We start from the raw sequence: 16,651 nt of genomic DNA, 5'->3' as shown, positions 1-16,651 counted from the left end.
CTTTACACACTGAATCTACCACTGGATGTATAATCTCACAACATTATACTTTACACACTGAATCTACCACTGGATGTGTAGTATCACAACAATATACTTTACACTGGATCTACCACTGGATGTATGGTCTCACAACAATATACTTTACACACTGAATCTACAACTGAATGTGTGGTATCAAAACATTATACTTTACACACTGGATCTACCACTGAATGTGTAGTATCACAACATTATACTTTACACACTGAATCTACCACTGGATGTGTAGTATCACAACATTATACTTTACACACTGAATCTACCACTGAATGTGTAGTATCACAACATTATACTTTACACACTGGATCTACCACTGGATGTGTAGTATCACAACATTATACTTTACACACTGAATCTACCACTGAATGTGTAGTATCACAACATTATACTTTACACACTGGATCTACCACTGGATGTGTAGTCTCACAACATTATACTTTACACACCAGATCTACCACTGACTGTGTAGTATCACAACATTATACTTTACACACTGAATCTACCACTGGATGTGTGGTCTCACATTATACTTTATACACTGGATCTACCACTGGATGTGTAGTATCACAACATTATACTTTACACATTGGATCTACCACTGAAGGTGTGGTCTCACAACATTATACTTTACACACTGGATCTACCACTGGATGTGTGGTATCACAACATTATACTTTACACACTGGATCTACCACTGGATGTGTAGTATCACAACATTATACTTTACACACTGGATCTACCACTGGATGTGTAGTCTCACAACATTATGCTTTACACACTGGATCTACCACTGACTGTGTAGTATCACAACATTATACTTTACACACTGGATCTACCACTGAATGTGTAGTCTCACATTATACTTTATACACTGGATCTACCACTGGATGTGTAGTATCACAACATTATACTTTACACATTGGATCTACCACTGAATGTGTAGTATCACAACATTATACTTTACACACTGGATCTACCACTGAAGGTGTAGTCTCACAACATTATACTTTACACACTGGATCTACCACTGGATGTGTAGTATCACAACATTATACTTTACACTGAATCTACCACTGAAGGTGTAGTCTCACAACATTATACTTTACACATTGAATCTACCACTGAATGTGTAGTATCACAACATTATACTTTACACATTGAATCTACCACTGAATGTGTAGTATCACAACATTATACTTTACACACTGAATCTACCACTGAATGTGTAGTCTCACAACATTATACTTTACACATTGAATCTACCACTGAATGTGTAGTATCACAACATTATACTTTACACACTGAATCTACCACTAAATGTGTAGTCTCACAACATTATACTTTACACACTGAATCTACCACTGAATGTGTAGTATCACAGCATTATACTTTACACACTGAATCTACCACTGAATGTATAGTCTCACAACAATATACTTTACACACTGAATCTACAACTGAATGTGTGGTATCAAAACATTATACTTTACACACTGAATCTACCACTGAATGTGTAGTATCACAACATTATACTTTACACACTGAATCTACCACTGAATGTGTAGTATCACAACATTATACTTTACACACTGAATCTACCACTGAATGTGTAGTCTCACAACTTTATACTTTACACACTGAATCTACCACTGAATGTGTAGTATCACAACATTATACTTTACACACTGAATCTACCACTGACTGTGTAGTATCACAACATTATACTTTACACACTGAATCTACCACTGAATGTGTAGTCTCACATTATACTTTATACACTGAATCTACCACTGAATGTGTAGTATCACAACATTATACTTTACACATTGAATCTACCACTGAATGTGTAGTATCACAACATTATACTTTACACATTGAATCTACCACTGAATGTGTAGTATCACAACATTATACTTTACACACTGAATCTACCACTGAATGTGTAGTATCACAACATTATACTTTACACATTGAATCTACCACTGAATGTGTAGTATCACAACATTATACTTTACACACTGAATCTACCACTGAATGTGTAGTCTCACAACATTATACTTTACACATTGAATCTACCACTGAATGTGTAGTATCACAACATTATACTTTACACACTGGATCTACCACTGAATGTGTAGTCTCACAACATTATACTTTACACACTGAATCTACCACTGAATGTGTAGTCTCACAACATTATACTTTACACACCGAATCTACCACTGACTGTGTAGTATCACAACATTATACTTTACACACTGAATCTACCACTGAATGTGTAGTCTCACATTATACTTTATACACTGAATCTACCACTGAATGTGTAGTATCACAACATTATACTTTACACATTGAATCTACCACTGAAGGTGTAGTCTCACAACATTATACTTTACACACTGAATCTACCACTGAATGTGTAGTATCACAACATTATACTTTACACACTGAATCTACCACTGAATGTGTAGTATCACAACATTATACTTTACACACTGAATCTACCACTGAATGTGTAGTCTCACAACATTATACTTTACACACTGAATCTACCACTGACTGTGTAGTATCACAACATTATACTTTACACACTGAATCTACCACTGAATGTGTAGTCTCACATTATACTTTATACACTGAATCTACCACTGAATGTGTAGTATCACAACATTATACTTTACACATTGAATCTACCACTGAATGTGTAGTATCACAACATTATATTTTACACACTGAATCTACCACTGAAGGTGTAGTCTCACAACATTATACTTTACACACTGAATCTACCACTGAATGTGTAGTATCACAACATTATACTTTACACACTGAATCTACCACTGAAGGTGTAGTCTCACAACATTATACTTTACACATTGAATCTACCACTGAATGTGTAGTATCACAACATTATACTTTACACATTGAATCTACCACTGAATGTGTAGTATCACAACATTATACTTTACACACTGAATCTACCACTGAATGTGTAGTCTCACAACATTATACTTTACACATTGAATCTACCACTGAATGTGTAGTATCACAACATTATACTTTACACACTGAATCTACCACTAAATGTGTAGTCTCACAACATTATACTTTACACACTGAATCTACCACTGAATGTGTAGTATCACAGCATTATACTTTACACACTGAATCTACCACTGAATGTATAGTCTCACAACAATATACTTTACACACTGAATCTACAACTGAATGTGTGGTATCAAAACATTATACTTTTACACACTGGATCTACCACTGGATGTGTGGTATCACAACATTATACTTTACACACTGAATCTACCACTGAATGTGTAGTATCACAACATTATACTTTACACACTGAATCTACCACTGAATGTGTAGTCTCACAACTTTATACTTTACACACTGAATCTACCACTGAATGTGTAGTATCACAACATTATACTTTACACACTGAATCTACCACTGAATGTGTAGTATCACAACATTATACTTTACACACTGAATCTACCACTGACTGTGTAGTATCACAACATTATACTTTACACACTGAATCTACCACTGAATGTGTAGTCTCACATTATACTTTATACACTGAATCTACCACTGAATGTGTAGTATCACAACATTATACTTTACACATTGAATCTACCACTGAATGTGTAGTATCACAACATTATACTTTACACATTGAATCTACCACTGAATGTGTAGTATCACAACATTATACTTTACACACTGAATCTACCACTGAATGTGTAGTATCACAACATTATACTTTACACATTGAATCTACCACTGAATGTGTAGTATCACAACATTATACTTTACACACTGAATCTACCACTGAATGTGTAGTCTCACAACATTATACTTTACACATTGAATCTACCACTGGATGTGTAGTATCACAACATTATACTTTACACACTGGATCTACCACTGAATGTGTAGTCTCACAACATTATACTTTACACACTGAATCTACCACTGAATGTGTAGTATCACAACATTATACTTTACACATTGAATCTACCACTGAATGTGTAGTCTCACAACATTATACTTGACACACTGAATCTACCACTGAATGTGTAGTCTCACAACATTATACTTTACACACTGAATCTACCACTGAATGTGTAGTATCACAACATTATACTTTACACACTGAATCTACCACTGAATGTGTAGTCTCACATTATACTTTACACACTGAATCTACCACTGAATGTGTAGTCTCACAACATTATACTTTACACACTGAATGTGTAGTATCACAACATTATACTTTACACATTGAATCTACCACTGAATGTGTAGTATCACAACATTATACTTTACACACTGAATCTACCACTGAAGGTGTAGTCTCACAACATTATACTTTACACACTGAATCTACCACTGAATGTGTAGCATCACAACATTATACTTTACACACTGTATCTACCACTGAATGTGTAGTCTCACAACATTATACTTTACACACTGAATCTACCACTGAATGTGTAGTATCACAACATTATACTTTACACACTGAATCTACCACTGAATGTGTAGTATCACAACATTATACTTTACACACTGAATCTACCACTGAATGTGTAGTATCACAACATTATACTTTACACACTGAATCTACCACTGAATGTGTAGTATCACAACATTATACTTTACACACTGAATCTACCACTGAATGTGTAGTCTCACAACATTATACTTTACACACTGAATCTACCACTGAATGTGTAGTCTCACATTATACTTTATACACTGAATCTACCACTGAATGTGTAGTATCACAACATTATACTTTACACATTGAATCTACCACTGAAGGTGTAGTCTCACAACATTATACTTTACACACTGAATCTACCACTGAATGTGTAGTATCACAACATTATACTTTACACACTGAATCTACCACTGAAGGTGTAGTCTCACAACATTATACTTTACACATTGAATCTACCACTGAATGTGTAGTATCACAACATTATACTTTACACATTGAATCTACCACTGAATGTGTAGTATCACAACATTATACTTTACACACTGAATCTACCACTGAATGTGTAGTCTCACAACATTATACTTTACACATTGAATCTACCACTGAATGTGTAGTATCACAACATTATACTTTACACACTGGATCTACCACTGAATGTGTAGTCTCACAACATTATACTTTACACACTGAATCTACCACTGAATGTGTAGTATCACAGCATTATACTTTACACACTGAATCTACCACTGAAGGTGTAGTCTCACAACATTATACTTTACACATTGAATCTACCACTGAATGTGTAGTCTCACAACATTATACTTGACACACTGAATCTACCACTGAATGTGTAGTCTCACAACATTATACTTTACACACTGAATCTACCACTGAATGTGTAGTATCACAACATTATACTTTACACACTGAATCTACCACTGAATGTGTAGTATCACAACATTATACTTTATACACTGAATCTACCACTGAATGTGTAGTCTCACATTATACTTTACACACTGAATCTACCACTGAATGTGTAGTCTCACAACATTATACTTTACACACTGAATGTGTAGTATCACAACATTATACTTTACACATTGAATCTACCACTGAATGTGTAGTATCACAACATTATACTTTACACACTGAATCTACCACTGAAGGTGTAGTCTCACAACATTATACTTTACACACTGAATCTACCACTGAATGTGTAGTATCACAACATTATACTTTACACACTGTATCTACCACTGAATGTGTAGTCTCACAACATTATACTTTACACACTGAATCTACCACTGAATGTGTAGTCTCACAACATTATACTTTACACACTGAATCTACCACTGAATGTGTAGTCTCACAACGTTATACTTTACACACTGAATCTACCACTGAATGTGTAGTATCACAACATTATACTTTACACACTGAATCTACCACTGAATGTGTAGTCTCACAACATTATACTTTACACACTGAATCTACCACTGAATGTGTAGTCTCACAACATTATACTTTACACACTGAATCTACCATTGAAATTGTAGTCTCACAACATTATACTTTACACACTGAATCTACCACTGAATGTGTAGTATCACACATTATACTTTACACACTGTATCTACCACTGAATGTGTAGTCTCACAACATTATACTTTACACACTGAATCTACCACTGAATGTGTAGTCTCACAACATTATACTTTACACACTGAATCTACCACTGAATGTGTAGTCTCACAACGTTATACTTTACACACTGAATCTACCACTGAATGTGTAGTATCACAACATTATACTTTACACACTGAATCTACCACTGAATGTGTAGTCTCACAACATTATACTTTACACACTGAATCTACCACTGAATGTGTAGTCTCACAACATTATACTTTACACACTGAATCTACGATTGAAATTGTAGTCTCACAACATTATACTTTACACACTGAATCTACCACTGAAGGTGTAGTCTCACAACATTATACTTTACACATTGAATCTACCACTGAATGTGTAGTATCACAACATTATACTTTACGCACTGAATCTACCACTGAATGTGTAGTCTCACAACATTATACTTTACACACTGAATCTACCACTGGATGTGTAGTATCACAACATTATACTTTTACACATTGAATCTACCACTGAATGTGTAGTATCACAACATTATACTTTACACACTGAATCTACCACTGAATGTGTAGTCTCACAACATTATACTTTACACATTGAATCTACCACTGAATGTGTAGTCTCACAACATTATACTTTACACACTGAATCTACCACTGAATGTGTAGTCTCACAACATTATACTTTACACACTGAATCTACCACTGAATGTGTAGTCTCACAACATTATACTTTACACACTGAATGGGTAGTATCACAACATTATACTTTACACACTGAATCTACCACTGAATGTGTAGTCTCACAACATTATACTTTACACACTGAATCTACCACTGAAGGTGTAGTCTCACAACATTATACTTTACACACTGAATCTACCACTGAATGTGTAGTATCACAACATTATACTTTACACATTGAATCTACCACTGAATGTGTAGTCTCACAACATTATACTTTACACACTGAATCTACCACTGAATGTGTAGTCTCACAACATTATACTTTACACATTGAATCTACCACTGAATGTGTAGTATCACAACATTATACTTTACACATTGAATCTACCACTGAATGTGTAGTATCACAACATTATACTTTACACACTGAATCTACCACTGAATGTGTAGTATCACAACATTATACTTTACACACTGAATCTACCACTGAATGTGTAGTATCACAACATTATACTTTACACACTGAATCTACCACTGAATGTGTAGTATCACAACATTATACTTTACACACTGAATGTGTAGTATCACATTATACTTTACACACTGAATCTACCACTGAATGTGCAGTATCACAACATTATACTTTACACATTGAATCTAAAATAGACATGAAAGATGCAATAAACCTCTTCAATCCAACGAGACATCATATCTTCCGTGGATTTTCCAAATCACATTAAAATCAACACTGTCTTCAGATGTCATATAATTTGAATCATCTTTATCTAAACTGGATCCATCACACGATTCACTCTGACTAGAATGTTTATAACTAGATACTAGAGTTTGAGGTCCCTTGTGGATCGGAAAGCAATACGACCAGGTGGAGACATCAACTCCCGAGTCTGTGCTGGACTCACCATCAGAAAACACTTCTTTATATTCCTCTAGTAGTGGATCCATATGAGTCCGAAAACCGTGAGAGAAAATAGGTGACAGCTGACGAGTGAACCATGGAGTATTTCGATGGAACCTCTGGATAGACAGTTATGGTAAGTACAAAAGGAAAGTCTTAATAAAGCAGCAAGAATAAATATTTGCATTTTAAAAAATAGTTACGACCAAGAGAAAATGTTTATACTGGCCTCATAAACAATGGAACGTTTTGTACGTATAGTGTTAAAATAATAAAATTCATTTGAAAATAGGGGAAAAGTTTACTTTTGGTATATATATTATACCTCTAGTTGGTATATAAGTATATTTTCATTTTCAAACACAAAAAAACAACTGTAAAAGATGTATCCAATGATGCTGTTTACAAAAATCATGAGCCAAACAAGGTTGTTTTGTCCTAATAGTTAAAAATCCTCAAATTTCTGATTTGTTTTTATACCACAGACAACCAGTGAGGATTCACATCTTACATGAAATTGAGTAATCTTCTGTTTATTTCTGTTACAACAATAAGCTTAATAAAAATTAAGTACGGGTCTGATTAGTAGATACAGATTAAGACTTTATAAGGTTTAATAGAAAACTCTACATAAGCTACTTTTATTTTTAAGTCTTGTGATTAAACAGTAAATGACTACAAAATACAATAATTATAAATCTTTATTTCTTTTGAATAAACAAACACGTTGACATGTTTTCACATCACTCACAGAATTCTTACTTACAACCCAGAAGTCCGGCTCATCGTCAGAAGAACATTCACCTTCCTGAAAGAAAAAATATGTGGAGCTGATTAGACAACTTGTAATTACAAACATAAATTAAAACTAAACAAAATCAGTCCAGTTATTTAGTATAGCTAATTAAATATACATCTGTACATTTTTACCTATAAAAATTAGAATGCATTGTTTGTGAGACTTTTGGCTGTAAACTCATTAGTATCTCATAAGGTTTGGCTAATTTAGGTTTAAGTTAGTTGTAAATCCATTTAATAAACCAGCAAAGCAAAATAAATTCGATAACATACAATAAAATAAAAAAAAAAATAATTAAAATGCATCTATTAAACATACTGACCAATTAAGTTAATAAAATAATTTTGCAAAAGAATAGAATATGCCTAAAACTACATAATAGTGAAACCCATCATTATAAAAGTGTCACAGAACTGTGGTTTTTATTTTCATTTAATAAAATTCATACTGTTAATAAATATTTGAGAAATGATATTTTAATATGGTATGTGGTCTCAATATCTTTAACAACAATAACACTAATATCTGTGTTAAAAATGTTAACAACATTCACTCTTTGGGTTTCAAAGATAATAAAAATTTAACTTGTTTGTTTCAACTTTAAAACATGTAGTATTTCCATACAGAAACCAGAAACAAAATTATATCATAAATATGCAAAAAAGACGAACAGGTTAGTTGTATGGGAATAATAAAAGGTCTGAACATTATGTTGCATAATTAATCTTAAGTCAATTAAACTAAAAAAATTGTTTAATTCTGTTTATTTCATATAAAATTTAAAAAAAACTGGATTTCCTTAAAACACTGACAAATACAAAGAAGACATTTCAGTACCCCTTGTGTCCAAGAGTCCTCAACTGTTTGTATTCTATCATCAGTTCTCACTGGTAGTTCATCAAATGGCTGATCTGTGAAAAACAGACACACATTAAACTATACAGGACAATTTAATGCCTGCGATGACATGTCAAGTGTCTGCCACGAAATAACCTTGAAGAGAGAAACACAATTTCAGTGCTGATTCACTGAAACTTGCCAGAGACATCTAAGGGTAAGTAACTTGAATTATATTTTATAACAAATTTATTTGAACATTTTTCATTTTTTTTTCTTTCAGTCCGACAAAAGACAAGTGGGCTCTCAGAAGTCAAATATATCAAAGAAAGACCATTTGTTTTAGACTTAGCACAAATCAACACTATGGACTATCTGTTGGACTGAGCCACAAACTCTTGCATTATAAACCTTCAAGCTCATTGCTGAAACATACAAAGGAGAGAATGTAAATAATTATTTTAAATTCTAAGCTTCAAAGTTTGTGTTTTTATAAAAACCTTTATTCATGGATAAAAACAAAGTTTATAATATTATATAAAAAACAACAAATGATTTTCATTGTTTTCATTCACAAGTAATATTTCTAGACCCTATGTAGCTGACAAACATCTTTGTGAAATATTATATTATATTATAAATATGTGTTCTTAATAAAATACAATATCTATTTTATAAATGTATTAAACAGTTAAACCTTTTTTTTAACTTTATTTGCATGGAAAAGATTAGTTACTCATATTACATAAATCAGATGTTAAACTGAATTAAAACATCACATGGTGTACAGATATATCAAGTTGGATACAATTATTCTTCCTTCACAAACTAAAACCTTTCTCTCTGAGACAATCAATTAAAGCCTTCCTCTCTGAGACAACCGTAACCTGTAGCTCTCCTCTCTGAGACAACCATGACCTGTAGCTCTCCTCTCTGACACAACAGTAACCTGTAGCTCTCCTCTCTGAGACAACAGTAACCTGTAGCTCTCCTCTCTGAGACAACCTTGACCTGTAGCCCTCCTCTCTGAGACAACCATGACCTGTAGCTCTCCTCTCTGAGACAACCATGACCTGTAGCTCTCCTCTCTGAGACAACCATGACCTGTAGCTCTCCTCTCTGACACAACAGTAACCTGTAGCTCTCCTCTCTGACACAACAGTAACCTGTAGCTCTCCTCTCTGAGACAACAGTAACCTGTAGCTCTCCTCTCTGAGACAACCTTGACCTGTAGCCCTCCTCTCTGAGACAACCATGACCTGTAGCTCTCCTCTCTGAGACAACCATGACCTGTAGCTCTCCTCTCTGAGACAACCATAACCTGTAGCTCTCCTCTCTGAGACAACCATGACCTGTAGCTCTCCTCTCTGAGATAACCATAACATGAACCATTTTTCTTTCTGAGATAACCATTATATGAAGCTCTTCTCTCTGAAACAACTATCATCTGAAGCTCTCCTCTCTGAAATAACCATCAAATAAAGCCCTTTTCCCTCTCTGAGAAAATCAGGGTTAAAATCTTATTTCTGGAAGAGAGTTTTGTCCAGATATACGATACGAGAAGCAGATGTAAGTAGATTACTCAACAAAGATCAATATAACAGTAACACAGAAAAACTGAAAATACAGTCAACCACAAGCTTAACAGAAACCACAGTAGATAATGGTTAATGGAAGTTGTTTTCATAACCAATAAAATTCTACTTACTCCATACAGTCTGAAACTTCCCAAAATGATTGAACTCAGAATATTTTCTTGTTGAAGGTCTAATGTATGTTGGTCTGTGCATTTTACCTGGATAATCAAACAAACAAATTCACATTAATAAAAACACACACACACATACTTACAATAATGAATTTTAATACCAACCAAATTTTCAATTACTGTAACAAATTCATGTTACAAGTTTTCATCACTAATACACACAAATGTTCAAAAGTTAAGTATAATGATGAATATCACAGAGTTATATTAACGTTAATATTTTTTCACATAACTAGTTCATTCCAAAGGTTAAGAAACTATAACTAAATTACTCTGTACCAGTGAGTTGAGATAAAAACAAAATATCCAGTTACTTACACATAATATGGTGAATCAAGTACTTTCATTAGTTTTAAATACTTTTTTAAACTGTTAACTTAAAGCATTTGGTCACTTAACATCTGATCAGGAAGGTAAGTGGAAGTTCATCTTATAAACACAAAACTTGCAACAGTAAACAATTATACCTCAACAATTACTATAAACAACATGTTCAATGTTCACCAAACGCTAGATTTATTTTTTTTAAAAAGAAAACACTCATGCTCTGTGATGTTAGCTGAAAACAGTTTTAAACTGTATGGGATACTTACATAGGTAAAATGTGAAGCTAGTATATTTGTTCATATTATCAACCTACTAAAAGATGGCAGTTATCTGTGTTTTTTGTTAAAGATAATACTAACATGCCACAATCAGATCTGGATATATCTCATTTTACATCAGCACGTAATCGTGGTGGCTGAACTTATTAATAGGTCAACTTACGTGGTGGCTGGACAATTTTCTTGTCCCTGTTAAAAGGAAATAAAGATATTAATAAAAATAATTATTTTTGTTATGAATTATACTGTATATCTTTCCAAAGACTTTTCATGACCATTTCTGTTTGTACAAGTACAAAGGTTTAATATTAATTTCTGTTATTTTAGTACAGAGGTTTAATATTAATCTCTGTTGCTTTAGTAAAAAGGTTTAATATTAATCTCTGTTGTTTTATTACACAGGTTTAATATTAATTTCTCAGTGATGTCGAGAAACCCACTTGTTGAGAAATTTATATACAAAACGGCTCGTTTGGGTTGAGAAATTATTTTACATAGAAGGTCGAAACGTTCACTCTTCTATGTAAAATAATTTCTCAACAACAACTTCTGTCTATAAATATTAATTTCTGTTGTTTTAGTACACAGGTTTAATATTAATTTCTGTTGTTTTAGTACAAAGGTTTAATATTAATTTTTGTTGTTTTAGTACACAGGTTTAATATTAATTTTTGTTGTTTTAGTACACAGGTTTAGTATTAATTTCTGTTGTTTTAGTACACAGGTTTAGTATTAATTTCTGTTGTTTTAGTACAAAGGTTTGATATTAATTTCTGTTGTTTTAGTACAAAGGTTTGATATTAATTTCTGTTGTTTTAGTACACAGGTTTAGTATTAATTTCTGTTCTTTTAGTACACAGGTTTAGTATTAATTTCTGTTGTTTTGGTACACAGGTTTAGTATTAACTCCTGTTGTTTTAGTACACAGATTTAGTATTAATTTCTGTTGTTTTAGTACACAGGTTTAATATTAATATCTGTTGTTTTAGTACAGATTTTTAGTATTAATTTCTGTTGTTTAGGTACACAGGTTTAGTATTAACTCCTGTTGTTTTAGTACACAGATTTAGTATTAATTTCTGTTGTTTTAGTACACATGTTTAATATTAATATCTGTTGTTTTAGTACAGATTTTTAGTATTAATTTCTGTTGTTTAGGTACACAGGTTTAGTATTAACTCCTGTTGTTTTAGTACACAGATTTAGTATTAATTTCTGTTGTTTTAGTACACAGGTTTAATATTAATATCTGTTGTTTTAGTACAGATTTTTAGTATTAATTTCTGTTATTTTAGTACACAGGTTTAGTATTAATTTCTGTTTTATAGTACACAGGTTTAATATTAATTTCTGTTGTTTTAGTATAATGGTTTAATATTAATTTTTGTTGTTTCAGGACACATTTTCAATTAATTAAATCTGTTTCAGTAAAGTTCTGTTGTTGAAACGAGAAAGTTAATTTGGTAACTAAAAAGAACCTTAATCGTGATTTTTCTGAATCAAAGTGATAATGCAGTGGGTTTAAATGTATTTTGTCCATTACTGTCAGTCAAGTGGCCACAATGTTTTGTAAACAGCCATCAATATGTTGACTGGCTGGCTATGTCTCTAATACCTTTGTAGGATATACTTCTTGGCACTTTATTTGTTTTAAGCAAACTGCATCTATTTTATTACAGACTGACAAGAAAGAATCCTTGAAGTGAAAATAACTTTAAAAGCATAATAACAAGTAATACTGAGCTTAAAAAAATCGTTATTTTGAAACACCATTAGAAGTCAGCTCAAAAATAGAATAATTAAAGATGCACTCATGTACTCATTATTATGTGAATATGATGACAAGGAACCCACTTTGTGCCTAATAATGTTTGGAGACAGCTTGAATGGGCAACAAAGAAAACTATTACAAGTTCCTTTGTTATCCATTCAAGCCCTCTTTATATTTCTGTTAAGATTATTTGATTAAAAACTGGAATATTTTGTCTTCTACTTCTGGCACATTCTTTATCCAAATGGTAAAACTTATGAAGATAAATACACCAACTTACTCTTCCATCAATGTGTGTTCTAATATCTCAGACATCAACTGCTTGTCCTCCGGCATGACTGGAAAACCTGATAATCAAATTGCACACCTTTAGAAACGTGAACAATATTTTTATCATATTGAACATTATAAAGCACAACACTTTTATGACATTTACAAATTATATCAAAAAAATCAGCAAAGATGCAAACTTGGCAAGAAGAGGAGATGACAAGAACTGAAACCCTTGTCTAACATGTTTCTTCTACTAAAATAATTAACTTAAATATTTTATTGTCTATCAGAATTTGTAGTGCTTACTAAATGGATTTACATATTTTGATAAAAAACGTTTGTAAAAAAAACTTTTAAATACTGGATAAAAGAACTTCACTTTAATCAATGTTTTTTGTCTTTGCAGCTTCTTCAGGTGTAGTACAGAGTTTTACAAACTAGCTCTGAAGAAACTGCAGACCAACATGCTTGTTAAGAATAAAAGTTCCCTTATAATTATCTAGTACAAAAGAGTTGTTTTTGACTAAATTTATTAATGATGAAAATTGAAAATGACTAATGCTGATGGTATAAAAATAGTCAAGTCATATATTCAGGTTTATACATAAGGAGGTTTATTTATTGTTAAACATTTATGTACATTGTTGTTCAGTACTGTATCAAACTGACTGTTTTGTTCAGTACTGTATCAAACTGACTGTTTTGTTCAGTACTGTATCAAACTGACTGTTTTGTTCAGTACTGTATCAAACTGACTGTTTTGATCTCTTTCTTTTGAAGCCCATACTTTCATAAAATTAATCAATCTCTCATACAGGTCGTTCAAAAAATTGTGGTCATTTCTATTAAAATTGTAGTTTAAAAAAAGATATTGTGACATAAGAAAATATAAAGATTTTCATTGTATGATTTCATCTTTACAAAATATGTTCATGAACTGTCCCAACAATAAACATAAAATTTTAAACAAAGGAGTTCATTAATGGTTTTTCTGTGAAATAGAAATTACCATCTTCTGAAGAATCATCTTTCAGATTTTCTTTTCTCCATATTTTAGGGCCGATAAGGTTCTGTTGTAAAACTGTCAACTTTCTTTGTTGTAGTGCACTACTGAATGTTTCTACGGGCAGTTCCTGAAAAGGTGACTAATTATATGACTTTGAAAGAACAAAAATGCTAGCTGTAACACTAATCTAATATACAGATATGAAGTTTCAATTCCCATCACAGGTCTCACTATATAAATCTACTGAAGTTGATTATTGTATGATTAGCTGACAGTTTACTTCAAGAAGTCATTTCATCATATGATCAATTGACAGTTAACTTCAATAATTCATCATATGATTAACTGACAGTTAACTTCGATAATTCATCATATGATTAACTGACAGTTAACTTCGATAATTCATCATATGATTAACTGACAGTTAATTTTGATAATTCATCATATGATTAACTGACAGTTAACTTCAATAATTCATCATATGATTAACTGACAGTAAACTTCGATAATTCATCATATGATTAACTGACAGTTAACTTCAATAATTCATCATATGATTAACTGACAGTAAACTTCAATAATTCATCATATGATTAACTGACACTTAACTTCAATAATTCATCATATGATTAACTGACAGTTAACTTCACTCCCACACTTATTCATGTATTTTTTATGTAATAAAATAAAGATGAAAACCTACTGTTTGCTTTCCACTTAACTGTGTAAATTATTATGTAGAATATATAGTGTGAAAATGAAATTCATATGTTCAATCAAGATTTTACTTAGTTTCAGTTTCAACCTGTTACAAACTGTATGCCAAAACACGAATGAGATAAAAACAGTTTCATCACATTGTTTAACCAAGCACAAAACAGTATTTTTAAAAAACTAGGTAATATAAACAACGTATAATCTCAGGATACCACTTTACAAACACAGCTGACAGAACTGGATGCTATTTGTAATAGAGTACTTCCTATAGACAATTAATATAAAGAAACATTTATAACTGTCTTCGGAACTGAAATAAGACTGATAAACCAACATTTGTCACAACTATAACAATGCAACACTACAAGAATAATAAGCAAGCAGTTCTGACCATACTTTAACAATCAAAACTAAAGTATTGGTGACAATTCACACCAGACTCTTTAGGAGAAATAAATTCTAAGGGAGACATCAGTAGCTGAGCTAATGGGTTTAGTCATGACACAGAGTTGATATTTGAGTACCATGAAATTTATTGTGAAATTCTGTCTTAGGAGCACAAAGCAATCTGGCCACTCATACATAAAAATTCACTGTATCCTGAAATTACACTTACACATACATAAAAATTCACTGTATCCTGAAATTACACCTACTCATACATAAAAATTCACTGTATCCTGAAATTACACTTACTCATACATAAAAATTCACTGTATCCTGAAATTACACTTACTCATACATAAAAATTCACTATATCCTGAAATTACACTTACTCATACATAAAAAATTCACTGTATCCTGAAATTACACTTTACTCATACATAAAAAATTCACTATAATCCTGAAAGTACGCTTACACTTACGCAAAGATTCACTGTATCCTGAAATTACTTACGCATACATAAAAGATTCACTGTATCCTGGAATTACACTACACATACATAAAATTCACTGTAATCCTGGAGATTACACTTACACACACATAAAAAATTCACTGTATCCTGAAATTACACTTACACATACATAAAAAATTCACTGTATCCTGAA

General features: G+C 32.1%; 1 protein-coding gene across 1 annotated transcript in view; it reads right to left on the bottom strand.

Annotated features, from left to right (window-relative positions):
• Positions 1-7,599: 7,599 nt before the first annotated feature.
• Positions 7,600-16,651, bottom strand: part of LOC143251785 (uncharacterized) — a 21,398-nt gene continuing 12,346 nt past the window's right edge. The window contains exons 2-8 of the mRNA XM_076503029.1: positions 14,888-15,011; positions 13,886-13,952; positions 11,998-12,023; positions 11,170-11,256; positions 9,462-9,535; positions 8,592-8,633; positions 7,600-7,944 (exon numbers count right to left, since the gene is read on the bottom strand). Coding sequence (XP_076359144.1) covers positions 7,600-7,944; positions 8,592-8,633; positions 9,462-9,535; positions 11,170-11,256; positions 11,998-12,023; positions 13,886-13,952; positions 14,888-15,011 — 765 coding nt within the window. The remainder of the gene's footprint in view (positions 7,945-8,591; positions 8,634-9,461; positions 9,536-11,169; positions 11,257-11,997; positions 12,024-13,885; positions 13,953-14,887; positions 15,012-16,651) is intronic.

Source organism: Tachypleus tridentatus, chromosome 6 (assembly GCF_004210375.1).
Source record: "Tachypleus tridentatus isolate NWPU-2018 chromosome 6, ASM421037v1, whole genome shotgun sequence".
Taxonomy (NCBI): domain Eukaryota; kingdom Metazoa; phylum Arthropoda; class Merostomata; order Xiphosura; family Limulidae; genus Tachypleus; species Tachypleus tridentatus.
This window is presented reverse-complemented; position numbering and strand designations above follow the sequence as displayed.